Here is a 23,351-nt window from a genome sequence, read left to right as displayed (position 1 = left end):
ATTAATTCAAAACCCATTTGTGGAACTAATATCTTCTTGAAACAACTTGCTGCAATGTCACAATTGCAGAAATCAAAAATATTTGTACCCGTCCCTTGCCACGGCCATCACTGGCGAGTTCAGTTTCTTTATAATTAATGGAACAGCATGCTATCTGGCAACCTTTAATTTCTCAATATGAAGTTTTAATGTGAAGGAGACTGATTACAAAAACGCCTTCAAATCCTTACAAAGCAAATAAATAAACAAATACAAAGTTCTAACAACATACACCCTCCATAAAACAATCCAGTGAGACATGCTTCATATTACAAAATACATACCCATACTCTACATCTGCAAACATTTACATTCATTGTATTTCAATCATGTTTCTGAAGTTGTAACATTGTAATTATTTTTAACTTTTAAGTTATTGTTTCATCTTCAAAAGCTCATGTACTGGGAACTTAACTTCATGTACTGGGAACTTAACTTCATGTACTGGGAACTTAACTTCATGTATTGGGAACTTAACTTCATGTACTGGGAACTTAACGTCATGTATTGGGAACTTAACTTCATGTACTGGGAACTTAACTTCATGTACTGGGAACTTAACTTCATGTATTGGGAACTTAACTTCATGTACTGGGAACTTAACTTCATGTACTGGGAACTTAACTTCATGTACTGGGAACTTAACTTCATGTATTGGGAACTTAACTTCATGTACTGGGAACTTAACTTCATGTATTGGGAACTTAACTTCATGTACTGGGAACTTAACTTCATGTACTGGGAACTTAACTTCATGTACTGGAAACTTAACTTCATGTATTGGGATTACTTTGATATATAAATATTCTTCATATACAGGGCTTTTAAATTTAATAGGCGTAATAACCTATTCTGGTACAACCCCTTAAGAAGATATTTCATCAATACTATTAGAAAGAAAAAAGACCTGTAACTGTTAGAGGGTCCTTGAAAAGACAGGGGATACAGCACCCTTTATATATATTAAAGCACTTTTTAATTATTGCATTAATGCATTTCTGTACTCCAGAACTGAAACAAATTCGGCATAGGCAGGCATAGTAAAAAGATACACATTATATACAAAAAATTAAATATCAACCACACACACACAGCAGTCATTCAAATTACATGCATAACTTCCTATATATGTTCAAACACTGAAATTCACAACCTAAGTCAAAATTAATAAAGGAACATCCTATATGGCCATAATAGAGACTTGGGCCCCTAGTTATCAAGCCGTCAACCTCAAATACGCTGGAATTCTGCAGCGTATTTGTGGCGAGGCTGATTCGCCTTAGTTATCAAGCCCTGCTGCCCGGCAAAAGTAGAATTTAGTGACGTAAGCTTCGATCCGCCGGACTCAGTCTGACACAGATCGATTCTTACGTCACTCCAAATGTTCCGAACACAAGTTCGGCACAATCTGACTACTTTTGCTAGTTATCAAAAACTAGGTACGCTCGCCACTTTTCCGGCCCAGCGTACCTGGTTTTCAATCCGCCGCCCTGGATGCGGCGGATCCCATAGGAATCAATGGGAGTCTGACCATAGCGAAAGTTCATGTTCGCTGCTGCCCGACATCCCATTGATTCCTATGGGAAATGTGTACACCTAACACCCTAACATGTACCCCGAGTCTAAACACCCCTAATCTGCCCCCCTACACCGCCGCAACTAAATAGATTTATTCCCCCCTAAACCGCCACTCCCGGACCCCGCCGCAACTATAATAAATATGTTAACCCCTAAACCGCCGCTCCCGGACCCCGCCGCCACCTACATAATACCTACTAACCCCTATCCAGCCCCCCCTACACCGCCGCCACCTATAATAAATTTATTAACCCCTATCTTGCCCCCCTACACCGCCGCCACCTATAATACATTTATTAACCCCTATCCTGCCCCCCCTACACCACCGCAACTATAATAAATATGTTAACCCCTAAACCTAAGTCTAACCCTAACCCTAATACCCACCTAACTTAAATATTAATTATTTAATAAATACCCTTTATTCAATCTCTGAAGTCTCGCTAACCCGAAGCGCGTTAAATTAGATTCCACTCAAGCGAATGCGCTTACTTCCAACTTGTAATATGTATTTCCGTTGCGTGTAAAAGCTGTAAAACCCGATATTGCACGCCACTCATAATCTAGCCCTAAGTTGGGTTTATAACACTATAAATCACAAATACTAGTTCAGTTCATTAAAAGACACAATAGTTGGACTCATTCCTACATAAAGTACATACAGAGTCAAGTACAAATTTCAGTGTTGATTCTTTTTGCAATAAAATGGATTCTGTACTTTCACCTTTAACCCTGCTCTTCAAATGTTCTAAGCCCCAACCTTCTAATATTCCAATGGTGTTCTTTTATTCTTGCACCCAAACTGCATCTTCTTTCTGCTCTTTTAAATAAGTGGTCCTGTGCCTGTTCAGCTGCAGTTGAAACGTCACAATATTAGCCTTATCAAGGGCCTCTTTAAAGTGATAATTATAGTAAGAACAATCACTAGGCAGCGACCTCTAGCCTCATAAAAACTTCTTTCTTATTAAAAATTTCAGGTACAACTGTGATTTTATAAATAGAAGACATTTTGTACAAATCTATATACAGATGAAACTCGAAAAATTAGAATACCGTGCAAAAGTTAATTTATTTCACTAATGCAACATAAAAGGTGAAACTAATATATGAGATAGACTCATTACATGCAAAGCAAGATAGTTCAAGCCGTGATTTGTCATAATTGTGATGATTATGCTTACAGCTCATGAACACCCCATATCCACAATCTCAGAAAATTAGAATATTACATGCAATCAATAAAACAAGGATTGTACATAGAACAATATCGGACCTCTGAAAAGTATAAGCATGCATACTGTATGTACTCAGTACTTGGTTTGGGCTCCTTTTGCAGCAATTACTGCCTCAATGCGGCGTGGCATAGAAGCTATCAGCCTGTGGCACTGCTGAGGTGTTATGGAAGACCAGGAATCTTCAATAGCGGCCTTCAGATCTTCTGCATTGTTCGGTCTCATGTCTCTCATCTTTCTCTTGGCAATGCCCCATAGATTCTCTATGGGGTTCAGGTCAGGCGAGTTTGCTGGCAATCAAGCACAGTAATCCAACGGTCATTGACCAGGTTTTGGTGCTTTTGGCAGTGTGGGCAGGTGCCAAGTCCTGCTGGAAAATGAAGTCAGCATCCCCATAGGGCTTGTCTGTGGAAAGAAGCATGAAGTGCTCCAAAATCTCCTGGTAGACGGCTTTGTTAACCCTGGACTTAATGAAGCACAGTGGACCAACACCAGCAGATGGCATGGCTCCCCAAATCAACACAGACTGTGGAAACTTCACACTGGACTTCAAGCATCTAGTGTGTGCTTCTCCATTCTTCCTCCATACTCTGGGCTCTTGGTTTCAAAATGAGATACAAAATTTGCTCTCATCAGAAAGAGGACTTTGGACCACTGAGCAACAGACCAGGTCTGTTTTTCTTTAGCCCAGGTAAGACGCTTCTGACGTTGTTTGTTGTTCAGGAGTGGCTTGACAAGAGGAATACGACATTTGAAGCCCATGTCCAGGATCTGTCTGTGTGTGTGGTGGCTCTTGATGCACTGACTCCAGCCTCAGTCCACTCCTTGTGAAAGTCCCCAACACTTTTCAATGGCCTTTTCCTGACCATCCTCTCCAGGCTGTGGTCATCCCTGCTGCTTGTGCACCTTTTTCTTCCACACTTTTCCCTTCCACATAACATTCTATTAATATGCTTTGATGCAGCACTTTGGGAACATCCAACGTCTTTTGCAATTACCTTTTGAGGCTTTCCCTCCTTATGGAGGGTGTCAATTATGGTTTTCTGCACAACTGTCAGGTCAGCCGTCTTTTCCATGATTGTGATTCCTACTGAACCAGACTGACAGACCATTTAAAGGCTCAGGAACCCTTTGCAGGTGTTATGGCTTATTTAGCTGATTAGAGTGGGACACTTTGAGCCTAGAATATTGCACCTTTTCACAATATTCTAATTTTCTGAGATTGTGGATTTGGGGTTTTCATGAGCTGTAAACCATAATCATCACAATTATGACAAATCACGGCTTAAACTATATTGATTTGCATGTAATGAGTCTATCTCGTATATTAATGTATCATTTGAAGAGAAAAAGACTGCTCAGTCTTAAATGCTGTAAATTAGTGTAGAATGAAAATTCAGAGGTGAAACCGACTCTATCCAAGAGTCCCACTAATGCGGATGTCACCTCAATACTACAAAATATCCAAGTAAAGTTAATCAAAAGAGGACTCACCCGATTATGACCCTCTCGGTGCGGTATAAGTTCCTTGTGTCGTTTTGCAGGTATTCAAAGCAAACATGTATCCACCGGGCATTAGTATGCATACAGGGCTTAAATCCAGGGCCTCACAGAATATCCGTGTGATTCCGGTCAGGCTGCTAATACTAACACTGTTGCTGGGGGCTCTCCACACCCCTATTTTGGCAAAGTCACAAAGAGAAAACAGGTATCGCAACAGTGAAGTAAAAATATGGCAGAGAGATATGCAGGTAAAAACGTAATTTAATACATATTACAAAGCGTACATACAATATTTCAGGCACAGCAAACAAACCCCGCTGACGCGTTTCCCGCTTCACAAGTGGTTCATCAGAGCTGGGAAAGAAGTGTTATAGGCAGCTGTTAAATCTCAGGTAACAAATCTGAATAGCCAATCAGCAGACAGAAGTCTCACCTCTGACCTAACCTTTTGCACTCCATGAACTTCCAAGTATTAACTTTCTTACAGCAACATAAAAAATGTTACAAAATCACTATAAGCATCATTTAATAATATTACAAGTTAAGACTAAATAGAACACCTCTACTAAAATGAGTTAAATCAAAGTTAAGAATATCGGAACCCTAAAAACAAAATGTTAAGCAAAAGCTGTTACAATTAAATAACATGTTTCACATAGAAGTAGCCAAAAGGATATAAAAGTTAAATGCAAACTAAGTTATATTATGGCAACTGTGAACACATGACATAATGTTACAACTTAGCAAAAGGAAAATAAGGAGAAAAAACACATTGAACTAATCTCAATTGTAAACGATCAGTCCTTATGTAGTAACTACTATATTAAATGGAGACATTCATAACTAGACATGAAACTAAGCATCTATAAATAATTTAATGTCACTGATTTTATTTATTCCTAGTGATGAACCGCTTGTGAAGTGGGAAACGCGTCAGCGGGGTTTGTTTGCTGTGCCTGAAATATTGTATGTACGCTTTGTAATATGTATTAAATTACGTTTTTACCTGCATATCTCTCTGCCATATTTTTACTTCACTGTTGCGATACCTGTTTTATCTCGTATATTAGTTTAACCTTTTAAGTTGCATTAGTGAAATAAATTAACTTTTGCACGATATTCTAATTTTTCGAGTTTCACCTGTAGAATGATTTTTAGTACACATATTTTACATTTGGTGTTATTTGTTTTGTTTTGTTTGTTTTTTTATTATAGGGTACAAGACCCTATATTTTGGTGTTTAAGGAAAATGAACATGCAACCATAAAATGTGTTTTTTTGGAATATTCAGTTGTTATTATATCATTTATGATATAGAAAATGACAAATATATATATATATATGTTTTTTAACATATCATAAGGTGGCATTATCGAAAACTTACAAACTAAAGTTATTTTTTAAAAAATGCTTAAAAGAATAATATTAATATTGAGAAGAATATGAGACCACCCATATAGAGGGATACTTTTTAGTCACATATAGCTATCTATGTGCAGGAATTAATAATTGTATATTCTAATTATTTCTCCTACCTCCATAGTTCATCAGCTACTGTATAACTGCAAATGGCTTCTTAAAAGTGAAAAGCCTGAATTAAATGACACTCGTAAATGGGCTGACACTGTCATGTTATCCAAACATTGTAGAAGGGTGATATAAAACATAATTAAAAATGTACTGGGCTTTGTGTTGTTACTGAAGAAAGTTCTAGGGCTGCAGAACCGTGGGTGTCGATTATGATAGAAAAATGTAATTATGATAATTTGTGTTGACAGGGCAAAACCTTCAGTATGGCACACCTAGTTGTGAGTATTTATGTTTGACTTACAGTTATCAGCATCCAGAGGGAACCTGTCTCTGCTATTTCCAGTGATATTAACTTCCCCATGAAAGGGCGACGTGGCATGAATGACTGGGCTAGAAATTCCGAAGATAAACTATTCGTTCCTAAGGAGGTGCTTAGTATGCCCCCAACAGGTGAGCGAACACAATAGACATTTTATTGGCAACCTGATAGAAGAATAAGGCAGTTTTACAAATAGATATATTTTACTATCTGGGCAATTACAAGTGGTGAAATTACCTTCTCTATTGTATCTTTTTCTTATAGAAACAGACGAGTCTGCATATTTTGTGATTGGTGCAGTACTGTACCGTACTCTTGGGCGCATTCTACCCCCTCCCGGGAATTCCCTGGCTGTCAGTTCTAAGGTTCTGACTGTAACTGTTCGACCCCTAACCAAACCAGCAGAGCAACTAGTAGTGGTGGAGCTGTCTCATATCATCAATGTAATTTCACATATATTCATACACAGTCATCCCAATGAATTTTTGTCTGCAGGATAACTGTTGCCCTTTTTCTGTGGCTGTCTCCTCCCTTTGGTTTTTGTGCTATTGTGTGCTAAGTGCTCCATAGACTTTTCCTTTATGACTTTTCTCATTTCCTTACTGTGAGCCTTTCTATTATATTCTGATTCCATTTGCATACTGCTTTGTGACTCCTTATTTTTCTTTATCCAAGACTCCCTGTGTACTACTTTGTAATTGTATTTGTTACCCTGTTTATGCGCATGCTGTTCTTTAAGCTCCTTTCTCTTTGATTCCTTTTTCTCTGACTCTATGTGCTTCCTACTCTGAAATCCTGTGCTTCAAGTTCTGTGGTTCCGATTCCTTTTATTCTGGCTTCCATGGGACGCCCTATTATGTGATACTCGGTTGTGTCAATTATTTGAAGGAAAGTTGCATCATCATGGCTTACTTTAACTGATTTTTCATCCTCACAGGGTACCTCCAGCCCCCAATGTGCAGTTTGGGATTATTCCAAAAGGTCAGTACCCCTGATTTATTTCATACATTCCAAACCTGCAGCTTTTCTAAACACTGAAGGCCAGATTATGAGTGGAGCAATATCTTAACGTGCTCCCGTAAAGGGCCAAATGTGCCCGTTTATGGGCGTACGTTAAATAACCAGCCACAAAGCAGTTATAAGGGGTTTAAGTGAGGGGATGTTGGCTGTTTGAAAAAAAAGTGCCTTTACATGGAGGTCAATGGGGCATTGTGTTTTCACTATAAATATATATGTATATGCTTATATTTATGTGTTTATATGTGTATATACACATATAAACACATACATATATATGTATATTAGCATATACATATATATTTATTTTTGCTTCCTGCGCATCGCTAGGTGGTTTGCCGTATCTATCAGCATGAAAATGAGGCTTACATGAAGCCTATGGAAGATGGCTCTTACGGGCAATGAGAACACAAGGTCACGTTCCGATTGTGCCGCACTTGTAATACCAGCGCACAACAACGTGCGCTGGTATTACTGAGTAGAGCGCAAATATCGTGCTCACATAAGCGCAATATTATGCTCCACTCATAATCTAGCCCATAGTAAATATTATTTGTAAAGAGACAGTAAGCAGTACTGCCACACCAGTCTTTCGTTTCTGTGCATTGTGATTGCAAATCGGCAATCTTTCCTATGGAGACAGATGACAATCTCAGTTTTTGTGGCTTACAAAGCTGTGTCAAAGGCCACATTCCTGTAGCAAATTTCTTGTTAATATAATATCATACCATTCTTCATGTTGGTATGAAAGGAAAACAAGCTCTCATTTCCAACCTTGGAAATAATATCTGAATCTACAATCATTTCTATTTTTTTTTATCATCAAAACTCCAGTGCCTCATTATAGAAGAACTGCCAGGTTACATTTGCCAGTGTTACCATAACTAGAGCAAATGTTTTCATTTTAACTAATGCAGAACATGATGGGTTTAAGAGAAAATCATGAGCTATGGAAATAACAATTAATATTATAATAATGTGTTTAAAGGGATGTGAAACACACATTTTTTTATTTCATGATTTAGACATAGGGGCCTATTTATCAAAGGTCTTGCGGACCTGATCCGACAGTGCGGTTCAGGTTCGCAAGACCTCGTTGAATGAGGAGAGCAATACGCTCTACGCATTTATCATTGCACCAGCAGCTCACAAGAGCTGCTGGTGCAACGCCGCCCCCTACTGACTTGCGGCCAATCGGCCGCCAGCAGGGAGGTATCAATCAACCCGATCGTACTCGATCGGGTTGATTTCCGGTGATTCCTGTCCACCTCATCAGAGCAGATGGACAGGGTTATTGAGCAGCAGTCTTTAGACCGCTGCTTCATAACTGGTGTTTCTGGCGAGTCTGAAGACTCGCCAGAAACACGGGCCCACAAGCTTCATTCGGAGCTTGATAAATGGGCACCATTGCATACAATTTTAAACAATTTTGCAATGTACTTCTATTATTTATTTTTGCTTCCTTCTCTTGTTATCCTTTGCTGAAAGGTTTATCTAGGAAAGCTCAGGAGCAGCGAAGAACCTAGGTTCTAGCTGCTGATTGATGGCTGCATATATATACTAATTGTCATCGGCTCACCCATCTGCTCAGTTAGAAACCAGTAGTGCATTGCTGTTCCTTCAACAAATGATACTTGGAGAATGAAGCAAATTTAATAATAGAAGTAAACTGGAAAGTTGTTTAAAATTGTATGTTCTACCTAAATCATGAAAGGAAGATTTTGAGTTTCATGTCCCTTTAAGTATAAAAGACTAGCAAATCATTTTGGCTTTCAGCAACCACATCCATAGGAGGTTTTTGTTTCTGGGAGCTGTCCCTAACTGGTAGTGCTGAAAACAATGTAAAGACTTCCAGACCAACCCTTATTGCATGCAGCCTCCTGCAGCACCACCAGCTACATAATCTGTGTGTGGGAGTACTTGCATATGTTTATTAGTTCATACATTTATATCAGTATGTGAAAGAGAGGATGTGAGATTATACATGCATGTTTTATTTTAAATGTATTTGAGTATCTATACCTGTGTGAATGTTTTTTTTTTTTTTTTTTTTGTTCTCTATATTAGAGTTGATTGTGATACTGCATGAAAACCCTGTTATATATCTCAATAGCTCTTGCTTGTATGTGTTTAAATTGTCTGAATTCATTGTGATAAGCAGGACCAGAACCTGTGCTTGCTGAAATTACAACAGGGTCACTATCAATTTTAGATTTCTCTTGATTAAATTAATTATGGCAACTGTTTAGCTGACAGCTGCATTTTGACAAGTAATAGTAACATATATACACTACATAACAATGGGATCCTGTTGTTCTCATAATATATGTGGCCAGTTGCAATATAAGCACAAACACTTTTTCATTACAGCTGTCTTGATCAAGGGAATCACCAGCCACAGGGCAGCCTGCGGATGGATCAAAAATAAATAAAATGCCACATTTTAGATAACACTGGTGCCTATATTAGATAGGTAACAATGTTTTAACCTTTGGAGTGTCAAGCACATTCATTTAACATGGTCTGGTAAATGAGCTTTTAGGGCCAAGCATGCTAAATTAACACGTTACAGTTTTAAGGTACTTACCTCTTCCTGCTTACTGTCTAGTGAAACTGCATCTTACTGACAAAGGAAATATGTACATTTATGGGGTTAAATAGGATCTGCGGGATAGATTACCATAAGACCCTAGACCATAAGTAGGACATTTTTTTCAATTCTGTCATGAAAACACCATGTATGCAGTTACTGTCATTGATTAATTCAAATAGAACAGAAAAAAACATGATTGTTTGGATTAGCTCACCTCTGTCCGGAAGATTAGCATATCATAGTCTGTTAGCACTTCTGCTCAATCTACCTTTCAATCTGTCCCCTAATCAGTGACCTTTGTATGTGCACTTTTGGAAATCCCTCTGTTCCGTAACCCCCCCCCTTCATCTCCTCTGTGTGCAGACTGTGCCTGGTAAATTCTGGTCTCAGAGAGCTCTGTTTAACACCGCCTCGGGAAAAAGGGCAAGATTGTTCTGAAGGTATAAAAGAGGAAACTTTGTTCATAGACATAAAAATAGATATTAAAACAAAGTATGTAGCTACAAGTCTTACATATTCTGGCTCTAAAATACACACATTTCTATTATATCTATTATTAATCTATTATATATAGATATATTCCATTGCACTTATTGGATACAATTCTCCATCAATAAACAGACAGACAAACGACCTCCAGGGCAGCGCTCAGACACTCTTCCTCTGTACCCTAGTGACACGCACAACGTACTGATCTTCATGCTGCGGTATCAGTCACGCCCCCAATGATCGAACTCCAGACAAAATAGACCACATTCTTTGTCCTACAGTTAGTACAAGAATTCCATATATAGGGGCCTATTTATCATTGCGTCAATCTCGATGTATTCGCTGGAGTCAATAAACTCGCCAGACATCACTGCCACGAATCTACATACGACGGCCTTGTTTATTAAAAAGTCTGTCAAAAACACGTGCGTCAAGTACGGACCGATGAGCATCAGACTGTTGATAAATAAGAGTCATCGATGTTGTGGATATTCTGTTTTTTCCAACATTATTTATACCATTTCATTACTGTCCATGAACAAGCACATTTCTCTAAAGCTAATCTTTTATTTTTAATCTGTTAATGTCCAAGAAATAGCTATATTTATATCTGAACAAACAGTAATATCTCATAAAAAGTTATTTTCTATGTATTTGTTATACAGAAAACTGATATATGATATTTCCACATAAATGAATGTGTATTTGTATTTCTAGAAATCAGGATATGCCTATCTCATGTTTTTTTTGTTTTTTTAAAATGATTATTAAAGGGACACTGAACCCATTTTTTTTTCTTTGTGATTCAGATAGAGCATGCAATTTTAAGCAACTTTCTAATTTACTCCTATTATCAATTTTTCTTCGTTCTCTTGCTATCTTTATTTGAAAAAGAAAGTTCAGAACCTTGGACAGCACTTGTTTATTGGTGGATTAATTTATCCACCAATCAGCAAGAACAACCCAGGTTATTCACCAAAATGGGCCGGCATCTAAACTTACATTCTTGCTTTTAAAATAAATATACCAAGAGAATGAAGAACATTTGCTAACAGGAGTAAATTAGAAAGTTGCTTAAAATTGCATGCTCTATCTGAATCACTAAAGAAAAAATTTGGGTTCAGTGTCCCTTTAATGCTAGAATTTGTACATATATCTTTGCACATACTTGTGTATATATATATAATGGATGTTTTAAGAGCTGGGCCAGTTTTCTTTCTGCACCTGTGTAACCCTTTCTGATTGCAGTCTAGTTTGAAACACCCCTACACAGGTGTAAAAAAATGGGCTGCATATAAGATGACATTTCTTAATGAAAATGAAATTCAAGAGAAGGAAGAAAAACACTGAAAATAGCATGACAGTAAAGAGGTGATTTTAATTTCTGCTGTATCTGAATCATGACAGTTTAATGTTAGGTAGACTAACCCTTTGAGCTATCAGTTTAAGATTATATTGAATCAAACATCATTCAAATTTTAAAATCATTGTCTAAAATATTACACTGTGTGTCCTAATGTCATCATCAATGTTTAATTTTAACACTTATTTCACATATACATACTTTCAAAGTATAATACACAATGTAACAAATGGCACTTACAAGTTCAGATGAGTGATCAATGACACAAGTATCAAGCAATTTGATTCGTTAGTGATAGTAGAAAATGTATATTTAAATCAGATTGGTTGATGTCATAAATCATGGGATTATGCATTTCCCAATCAAAAGTGGTGGAAAATTTTACTAGTTTGTGGGTTGTTTTTGATTATTGCATCAAATTTGGTGTGAAAAGTGTTGCGTTTGTTTAATAAATTGGCAAGAAGGTCAAATGGAGTAGAATGTGATGGTGGATGATCAGTATTCCGCTCAAATAACACAAGTATCAATCTGCGTCGTATTGATATCGCGGGAGCGTATATTACATCACACATTTCAACATTTGACGATCTTGACGCTTTAAATACAGCGGATCAAATTTGCGTCACATTTGACACGGACTTCCAGCGCATTATCAGTTGAAGCTTTGATAAATCGGCCCCATAGGCTTCTATTTATCATTGGTCTTACGGACCTGATCCCACAGTGCGAATCAGGTCCGCAAGACCTCGCTAAATGCGGAGAGCAATACGCTCTCCGCATTTAACATTGCACCAGAAGCTCACAAGAGCTGCTGGTGCAACGTTTAATAAATATGGGCCATAGTCTTTTTTTGTATGACTGAGAACCGAAAACACTTGTTAAAGGGACACTGAACCCAAATTTTTTCTTTCATGATTCAGATAGAGCATGCAATTTTAAACAACCCTCTAATTTACTCCTATTATCAAATTTTCTTCATTCTCTTGGTATCTTTATTTGAAATGCAAGAATGTAAGTTTAGATGCCGGCCCATTTTTGGTGAACAAACTGGGTTGTTCTTGCTGATTGGTGGATAAATTCATCCACCAATGAATAAGTGCTTTCCAGGGTGCTGAACCGAACAAATAGCTTAGATGCCTTCTTTTTCAAATAAACATAGCAAGAGAACAAAGAAAAAATCATAATAAGAGTAAATTAGAAAGTTGCTTAAAATTGCATGCTCTATCTGAATCATGAAAGAAAAAATTTGGGTTCAGTGTCCCTTTAAATTGACACATACTTTACATTTATAACCTTAATACTGAAGCCAACTATGATTTATTTTCCCTATTAAATGAGAGGCTAAAATATTATCTATCCAAACAATATAATAAAGATCATCATCACAAAACTTTCTTAACAATTCAAGAAACCTCATGATATTGTGATCTATATGTTGTCAACTCACATTTTAGTGAGTATACTGTATGTATATTTGTGCTGGAGGTATCACATTACAGAAACATAAAAATATGTTATTTAATTATACTTAAAGTTTTGCATATGAGTGGGTATAACTTTGTATAAAGCTGTGCATGTCTAAAGGGATACTAAACCCAATGTTTTTTCTTTCATGATTCAGATAGAGCATATAATTCTAAGCAACTTTCTAGTTTACTCCTATTAGCAATTTTTCGTCGTTCTCTTGGAATCTTTATTTTAAAAAACAGGAATGTAAAGCTTAGGAGCCGGCCCATTTTAGGTTCAGCACCCTGGATAGCACTAACTAATTGGTGGATACATTTACCCACCAATAAGCAAGCATAAAGCAGGTTTCTCCTAAGCCTCACATTCCTGCTTTTTAAATAAAGAGAGCAACCTTTCTATGTTTGCATAATAGTGTATGAATCTGTGTGTGTGTGTATGAACCTTTCTATGTTTGCATAATAGTGTATGAATCTGTGTGTGTGTGTGTATGAACCTTTCTATGTTTGCATAATAGTGTATGAATCTGTGTGTGTGTGTGTATGAACCTTTCTATGTTTGCATAATAGTGTATGAATCTGTGTGTGTGTGTGTATGAACCTTTCTATGTTTGCATAAGAGTGTATGAATCTGTGTGTGTGTGTATGAACCTTTCTATGTTTGCATAATAGTGTATGAATCTGTGTGTGTGTGTATGAACCTTTCTATGTTTGCATAATAGTGTATGAATCTGTGTGTGTGTGTATGAACCTTTCTATGTTTGCATAATAGTGTATGAATCTGTGTGTGTGTGTATGAACCTTTCTATGGCCTAGATTTAGAGTTTGGTGTTAGCCGTCAAAAGCAGTGTTAAGGGGTCCTAACGCTGATTTTTACCTCCCGCTGGTATTTAGAGTCAGCCAGGAAAGGGTCTACCGCTCACTTTCTTTCTGCCGACTCCAGGCTACCGCAGATCCCCTTACGTCAATTGCGTATCCTATCTTTTCAATGGGATTTGCCTAACGCTGGTATTTGGAGTCTTGGAAGAAGTGAGTGGTAGACCCTCTACCGACAAGACTCCTACCGCCAAAAAAAGTCAGTAGTTAAGAGCTTTATGGGCTAAAGCTGGAACATAAAGCTCTAAACTACTGTGCTATAAAGTAGACTAACACCCATAAACTATCTATGTACCCCTAAACTGAGGCCTCCCCACATCGCAAACCCTCTAATAAAATTTTTTAACCCCTAATCTGCCGACCGGACACCGCCGCCACCTACATTATAGCTATGAACCCCTAATCTGCTGCCCCTAACATCGCCGTCACCTACATTATCTTTATTAACCCCTAATCTGCCCCCTCCAACGTTGCCGCTACCTAACTACAATTATTAACCCCTAATCTGCCGACCGGACCTTGCCGCCACTATAATAAATTTATTAACCTCTAAACCGCCACACTCCCGCCTCGCAAACACTATAATAAATAGTATTAACCCCTAATCTGCCCTCCCTAACATCGCCGCCACCTACCTACAATTATTAACCCCTAATCTCCCGCCCGCAACATCGCCGCTACTATAATAAATTTATTAACCACTAAACCTAAGTCTAACCTTAACAGCCCCCTAACATAAATATAATTTAAATAAAATGAAATAATATTCCTATAATTAAATAAATTATTCCTATTTAAAACTCAATACTTACCTATAAAATAAACCCTAATATAGCTACAATATAACTAATAGTTACATTGTAGCTATTTTAGGATTTATATTTATTTTACAGGCAACTTTGTATTTATTTTAACTAGGTACAATAGCTATTAAATAGTTAATAACTATTTAATAGCTACCTAGTTAAAATAATTACAAAATTACCTGTGACATAAATCCTAACCTAAGTTACGATTAAACCTAACACTACACTATCATTAAATTAATTAAATAAATTAACTACAATTACCTACAATTAAATTTAATTAAACTAATCTATAATACAAAAAAAACAAACACTAAATTACAGAAAATAAAAAAATATTACAAGAAGTTTAAACTAATTACACCTAATCTAAGCCCCCTAATAAAATAATAAAGCCCCCCGAAATAAAAAATGCCCTACCCTATTCTAAATTACAAAAGTAATCAGCTCTTTTACCAGTCCTTAAAAGAGCTTTTTGCGGGCCATTGCCCCAAAGTAATCAGCTCTTTTACCTGTAAAAAAAATACAACCCCCCCCCAACATTAAAACCCACCACCCACATACCCCTACTCTAACCCATCCAAACCCCCCTTAAAAAAACCTAACACTAACCCCATGAAGATCTCCCTAGCTTGAGTCGTCTTCACCCAACCGGGCCGAAATCTTCATCCAAGGTGCGCAGAAGAGGTCCTTCATCCGGTAGAAGTCTTCATCCAGGCGGCGTCTTCAATCTTCATCCATCCAGAGCGGAGCCATCTTCCAAGGAGCCGACGCGGAGCCATCATCTTCATCCGGAGTCTTCTAACACAATCCTATCAGCCAATCGGAATGAGCTTGCATTCTATTGGCTGATTGGAACAGCAAATAGAATGCAAGCTCAATCCGATTGGCTGATTGGATCAGCCAATTGGATTGAACTTCAATCTAATTGGCTGATTGAATCAGCCAATCAGATTTTTCCTACCTTAATTCCGATTGGCTGATAGAATCCTATCAGCCAATCGGAATTGAAGGGACGCCATCTTGGATGACGTCACTTAAAGGTACCGTCATTGTGTTAGAAGACTCTGGATAAAAAGGATGGCTCTGCGTCGGCTCCTTGGAAGATGGCTCCGCTCCGGATGGATGAAGATTGAAGATGCCGCCTGGATGAAGACTTCTACCAGATGAAGGACCGCTTCTGCGCACCTTGGATGAAGATTTCGGCCCGGTTGGGTGAAGACTACTCAAGGTAGGGAGATCTTCAGGGGCTTAGTGTTAGCTTTTTTTAAGGGGGGTTTGGGTTGGTTAGAGTAGGGGTATGTGGGTGGTGGGTTTTAATGTTGGGGGGTTGTATTTTTTTTTACATGTAAAAGAGCTGATTACTTTGGGGCAATGCCCCGCAAAAAGCCCTTTTAAGGGCTGGTAAAAGAGCTGATTACTTTTGTAATTTAGAATAGGGTAGGGCATTTTATTATTTTGGGGGGCTTTTTTATTTTATTAGGGGGCTTAGATTAGGTGTAATTAGTTTAAACTTCTTGTAATATTTTTTATTTTCTGTAATTTAGTGGGTTTTTTTGTATTATAGATTAGTTTATTTAATTAAATTTAATTGTAGGTAATTGTAGTTAATTTATTTAATTAATTTAATGATAGTGTAGTGTTAGGTTTAATTGTAACTTAGGTTAGGATTTATTTCACAGGTAATTTTGTAATTATTTTAACTAGGTAGCTATTAAATAGTTAATAACTATTTAATAACTATTGTACCTAGTTAAAATAAATACAAAGTTGCCTGTAAAATAAATATAAATCCTAAAATAGCAATTAGTTATATTGTAGCTATATTAGGGTTTATTTTATAGGTAAGTATTTAGTTTTAAATAGGATTAATTTATTTAATTATAGGAATATTATTTCGTTTTATTTAAATTATATTTATGTTAGGGGGTGTTAAGGTTAGGGTTAGACTTAGGTTTAGGGGTTAATACATTTATTATAGTAGCGGCGATGTTGTGGGCAGGAGATTAGGGGTTAATAATTGTAGGTAGGTGGCGGCGATGTTAGGGAGGGCAGATTAGGGGTTAATACTATTTATTATAGTGTTTGCAAGGCAGGAGTGCGGCGGTTTAGGGGTTAATACATTTATTATAGTGGCGGCGAGGTCCGGTCAGCAGATTAGGGGTTAATAAGTGTAGGTAGCGGCGACGTTGGGGGGGGCAGATTATAGGTGTCGGCGATGTTGGGGGCAGCAGATTAGGGGTTCATAAGTATAATGTAGGTTCTGGCGGTGTCCGGAGCAGCAGATTAGGGGTTAATAATAAAATGCAGGTGTCAGCGACAGCGGGGGCGGCAGATTAGAGGTTAATAAGTGTAAGGTTAGGGGTGTTTAGACTCGGGTTCATGTTAGGGTGTTAGGTGTTGACTTAGAGAGTGTTTCCCCATAGGAAACAATGGGGCTGCATTAGGATCTGAACGCTGCTTTTTGGCAGGTGTTAGGTTTTCTTTCAGATAGCTCAATCCCATTGTTTCCTATGGGGATATCGTGCACGAGCACGTTTTTCCAGCTTACCACTACCGTAGGCAACGCTGGTATTGAGGGTTGAAGTGGAGCTAAATTATGCTCAACGCTCCCTTTTCTGAGGCTAACGTAGCCATTCAGACAACTCTAAATACCAGTATATAAGTTTACAACACAGTGTACAATATGGATTAGATACTTTCCCTTTAAGAATGTCAAACCGCAGTCATCCCACAGTGTCTCCAGGAATCTGTGCAAAACGATTTGGTGTGTTGAATGGAGGCGCTGGTTTATTCGTATCCCTCTTGTCCTCTCCTGTTTCTGGGTACAAAGGGATTCTTGCTGAGATATCAAACAGTTGCACCAAAATAAAGGTGTAATATACTCACAGTATAAAATGCTGATTACCGGCTCCTTCCTATTGCTCAAAAAGAAAACGATTTCACAGATACTATCATAAAATGTATCTTTATTTTAGCCCAACACGTTTCAACGGTCCCAGCCGTCTTTTTCAAGAGCAATAAAATTGTACAATCATAAAAAGTGCTTTACAAACCAAAGCATACCTTTCCGCTGCACGGGTGGTCTTTAAATACATAATTGATGCTGCTACCTGATTCCCCATTGGTGGAGAGCAGGTTTACACCCGTCGCACAATAAAAATAATAAAAAACACGATTTCTCAGAAAGAAAGAATGAATACACGAAACCAAGGCATTTCACTATGAACGTAAAGTTTAATTAAAATGTTTTAAGTTGTTTTAGGAATGTTTTTTATTATGTTTATTGTGCAACGGGTGTAAACCTGCTCTCCACCAATGGGGAATCAGGTAGTGGCATCAATTATGTATTTAAAGACCGCCTGTGCAGCGGAAAGGTATGCTTTGGTTTGTAAAGCACTTTTTATGATTGTACAATTTTATTGCTCTTGATAAAGACGGCTGGGACCATTGAAACACGTTGGGCTAAAATAAAGATACATTTTATGATAGTATCTGTGAAATTGTTTTCTTTTTGAGCACTGGGAAGGAGCCGGTAATCAGCATTATATACTGTGAGTATATTACACCTTTATTTTGGTGCAACTGTTTGATATCTCAGCAATAATCCCTTTGTACCCAGAAACAGGAGAGGACAAGAGGGATACGAATAAACCAGTGCCCCCATTCAACACACCAACTCTTAAGAGTGCGCTGGGAAAAAAGCAGCGTTAGCACCTCGGGTCTTTACCGACAAAACTCTAATTCTAGGCATATGTTTGCATAATAGTGTATGAATATGTGTGTGTGTGTGTGTGTGTGTATGAACCTTTCTATGTTTGCATAATAGTGTATGAATCTGTGTGTGTGTATGAACCTTTCTATGTTTGCATAATAGTGTATGAATCTGTGTGTGTGTGTATGAACCTTTCTATGTTTGCATAATAATGTATGAATCTGTGTGTGTGTGTGTGTGTATGAACCTTTCTATGTTTGCATAAGTGTATGAATCTGTGTGTGTGTGTATGAACCTTTCTATGCTTGCATAATAGTGTATGAATCTGTGTGTGTGTGTGTATGAATCTGTGTGTGTGTGTATGAATCTGTGTGTGTGTGTGTATGAATCTGTGTGTGTGTGTGTGTATGAATCTGTGTGTGTGTGTGTGTGTGTGTATGTGTATGAATCTGTGTGTGTGTGTGTGTATGAACCTTTCTATGTTTGCATAATAGTGTATGAATCAGTGTGTGTGTGTGTGTATGAACCTTTCTATGTTTGCATAATAGTGTATGAATCAGTGTGTGTGTGTATGAATCTGTGTGTGTGTGTGTATGAATCTGTGTGTGTGTGTGTGTGTGTGTATGAATCTGTGTGTGTGTGTGTGTGTATGAATCAGTGTGTGTGTGTGTGTATGAACCTTTCTATGGCCTAGATTTAGAGTTCGGCGGTAAAAGGGCTGTTAACGCTCCGCGGGCTTTTTTCTGGCCGCACCATAAATTTAACTCTGGTATCGAGAGTTAAAACAAATGCTGCGTTAGGCTCCAAAAAAGGAGCGTAGGGCATTTTTACCGCAAATGCAACTCTCGATACCAGAGTTGCTTACGGACGCGGCCGGCATCAAAAACGTGCTCGTGCACGATTCCCCCATAGGAAACAATGGGACTGTTTGAGCTGAAAAAAAACCTAACACCTGCAAAAAAGCAGCGTTCAGCTCCTAACGCAGCCCCATTGTTTCCTATGGGGAAACACTTCCTACGTCTGCACCTAACACTCTAACATGTACCCCGAGTCTAAGCACCCCTAACCTTACACTTATTAACCCCTAATCTGCCACTCCCGCTATCGCTGACCCCTGCATATTATTATTAACCCCTAATCTTCCGCTCCGTAAACCGCCGCAACCTACGTTATCCCTATGTACCCCTAATCTGCTGCCCTAACATCGCCGACCCCTATGTTATATTTATTAACCCCTAATCTGCCCCCCACAACGTCGCCGACACCTACCTACACTTATTAACCCCTAATCTGCCGAGCGGACCTGAGCGCTACTATAATAAAGTTATTAACCCCGAATCCGCCTCACTAACCCTATCATAAATAGTATTAACCCCTAATCTGCCCTCCCTAACATCGCCGACACCTACCTTCAATTATTAACCCCTAATCTGACGACAGGAGCTCACCGCTATTCTAATAAATGTATTAACCCCTAAAGCTAAGTCTAACCCTAACACTAACACCCCCCTAACTTAAATATAATTTTAATCTAACGAAATTAATTAACTCTTATTAAATAAATTAATCCTATTTAAAGCTAAATACTTACCTGTAAAATAAACCCTAATATAGCTACAATATAAATTATAATTATATTATAGCTATTTTAGGATTAATATTTATTTTACAGGTAACTTTGTATTTATTTTAACTAGGTACAATAGCTATTAAATAGTTAAGAACTATTTAATAGTTACCTAGTTAAAATAATAACAAATTTACCTGTAAAATAAATCCTAACCTAAGATATAATTAAACCTAACACTACCCTATCAATAAAATAATTAAATAAACTACCTACAATTACCTACAATTAACCTAACACTACACTATCAATAAATTAAATAAACACAATTGCTACAAATAAATACAATTAAATAAACTAGCTAAAGTACAAAAAATAAAAAAGAACTAAGTTACAGAAAATAAAAAAATATTTACAAACATAAGAAAAATATTACAACAATTTTAAACTAATTACACCTACTCTAAGCCCCCTAATAAAATAACAAAGCCCCCCAAAATAATAAATTCCCTACCCTATTCTAAATTAAAAAAGTTACAAGCTCTTTTACCTTACCAGCCCTGAACAGGGCCAATTGCGGGGCATGCCCCAAGAAGTTCAGCTCTTTTGCCTGTAAAAAAAAACATACAATACCCCCCCCCCCAACATTACAACCCACCACCCACATACCCCTAATCTAACCCAAACCCCCCTTAAATAAACCTAACACTAATCCCCTGAAGATCTTCCTACCTTGTCTTCACCATCCAGGTATCACCGTTCCGTCCTGGTTCCAAGATCTTCATCCAACCCAAGCGGGGGTTGGCGATCCATAATCCGGTGCTGAAGAGGTCCAGAAGAGGCTCCAAAGTCTTCATCCTATCCGGGAAGAAGAGGCGATCCGGACCGGCAACCATCTTGATCCAAGCGGCATCTTCTATCTTCATCCGATGACGACCGGCTCCATCCTGAAGACCTCCACCGCGGACCCATCTTCTTCCGGCGACGTCCAACTGCAGAATGACGGTTCCTTTAAGGGACGTCATCCAAGATGGCGTCCCTCGAATTCCGATTGGCTGATAGGATTCTATCAGCCAATCGGAATTAAGGTAGGAATATTCTGATTGGCTGATGGAATCAGCCAATCAGAATCAAGTTCAATCCGATTGGCTGATCCAATCAGCCAATCAGATTGAGCTCGCATTCTATTGGCTGTTCCGATCAGCCAATAGAATGCGAGCTCAATCTGATTGGCTGATTGGATCAGCCAATCGGATTGAACTTGATTCTGATTGGCTGATTCCATCAGCCAATCAGAATATTCCTACCTTAATTCCGATTGGCTGATAGAATCCTATCAGCCAATCGGAATTCGAGGGACGCCATCTTGGATGACGTCCCTTAAAGGAACCGTCATTCTGCAGTTGGACGTCGCCGGAAGAAGATGGGTCCGCGGTGGAGGTCTTCAGGATGGAGCCGGTCGTCATCGGATGAAGATAGAAGATGCCGCTTGGATCAAGATGGTTGCCGGTCCGGATCGCCTCTTCTTCCCGGATAGGATGAAGACTTTGGAGCCTCTTCTGGACCTCTTCAGCACCGGATTATGGATCGCCAACCCCCGCTTGGGTTGGATGAAGATCTTGGAACCAGGACGGATCGGTGATACCTGGATGGTGAAGACAAGGTAGGAAGATCTTCAGGGGATTAGTGTTAGGTTTATTTAAGGGGGGTTTGGGTTAGATTAGGGGTATGTGGGTGGTGGGTTGTAATGTTGGGGGGGGGGGTATTGTATGTTTTTTTTTACAGGCAAAAGAGCTGAACTTCTTGGGGCATGCCCCGCAAAGGGCCCTGTTCAGGGCTGGTAAGGTAAAAGAGCTTGTAACTTTTTTAATTTAGAATAGGGTAGGGAATTTATTATTTTGGGGGGCTTTGTTATTTTATTAGGGGGCTTAGAGTAGGTGTAATTAGTTTAAAATTGTTGTAATATTTTTCTTATGTTTGTAAATATTTTTTTATTTTCTGTAACTTAGTTCTTTTTTATTTTTTGTACTTTAGCTAGTTTATTTAATTGTATTTATTTGTAGCAATTGTGTTTATTTAATTTATTGATAGTGTAGTGTTAGGTTAATTGTAGGTAATTGTAGGTAGTTTATTTAATTATTTTATTGATAGGGTAGTGTTAGGTTTAATTATATCTTAGGTTAGGATTTATTTTACAGGTAAATTTGTTATTATTTTAACTAGGTAACTATTAAATAGTTCTTAACTATTTAATAGCTATTGTACCTAGTTAAAATAAATACAAAGTTACCTGTAAAATAAATATTAATCCTAAAATAGCTATAATATAATTATAATTTATATTGTAGCTATATTAGGGTTTATTTTACAGGTAAGTATTTAGCTTTAAATAGGATTAATTTATTTAATAAGAGTTAATTTATTTCGTTAGATTAAAATTATATTTAAGTTAGGGGGGTGTTAGTGTTAGGGTTAGACTTAGCTTTAGGGGTTAATACATTTATTAGAATAGCGGTGAGGTCCGCTCGGCAGATTAGGGGTTAATAATTGAAGGTAGGTGTCGGCGATGTTAGGGAGGGCAGATTAGGGGTTAATACTATTTATGATAGGGTTAGTGAGGCGGATTCGGGGTTAATAACTTTATTATAGTAGCGCTCAGGTCCGCTCGGCAGATTAGGGGTTAATAAGTGTAGGTAGGTGTCGGCGACGTTGAGGGGGGCAGATTAGGGGTTAATAAATATAATATAGGGGTCGGCGGTGTTAGGGGCAGCAGATTAGGGGTACATAGGGATAACGTAGGTGGCGGCGCTTTGCGGTCGGAAGATTAGGGGTTAATTATTGTAAGTAGCTGGCGGCGATGTTGTGGGGGGCAGATTAGGGGTTAATAAATGTAATACAGGGGTCGGCGGGGTTAGGGGCAGCAGATTAGGGGTACATAAGTATAACGTAGGTGGCGGTCGGAAGATTAGGGGTTAAAATTTTTAATCGAGTGGCGGCGATGTGGGGGGAGCTCGGTTTAGGGGTACATAGGTAGTTTATGGGTGTTAGTGTACTTTAGGGTACAGTAGTTAAGAGCTTTATAAACCGGCGTTAGCCAGAAAGCTCTTAACTCCTGCTTTTTTCAGGCGGCTGGAATCTTGTTGTTAGAGCTCTAACGCTCACTGCAGAAACGACTCTAAATACCGGCGTTAGAAAGATCCCATTGAAAAGATAGGATACGCAAATGGCGTAGGGGGATCTGCGGTATGGAAAAGTCGCGGC

General features: G+C 38.2%; 1 protein-coding gene across 1 annotated transcript in view; it reads left to right on the top strand.

Moving 5' to 3' along the window:
* The window catches only part of ADGRB2 (adhesion G protein-coupled receptor B2), a 540,900-nt gene that overhangs the window by 361,825 nt on the left and 155,724 nt on the right, over positions 1 to 23,351 (top strand). The window contains exons 11-13 of the mRNA XM_053707236.1: positions 6,186 to 6,332; positions 6,466 to 6,644; positions 7,139 to 7,182. Coding sequence (XP_053563211.1) covers positions 6,186 to 6,332; positions 6,466 to 6,644; positions 7,139 to 7,182 — 370 coding nt within the window. The remainder of the gene's footprint in view (positions 1 to 6,185; positions 6,333 to 6,465; positions 6,645 to 7,138; positions 7,183 to 23,351) is intronic.

Source organism: Bombina bombina, chromosome 3 (assembly GCF_027579735.1).
Source record: "Bombina bombina isolate aBomBom1 chromosome 3, aBomBom1.pri, whole genome shotgun sequence".
Lineage (NCBI taxonomy): Eukaryota > Metazoa > Chordata > Amphibia > Anura > Bombinatoridae > Bombina > Bombina bombina.
This window is presented reverse-complemented; position numbering and strand designations above follow the sequence as displayed.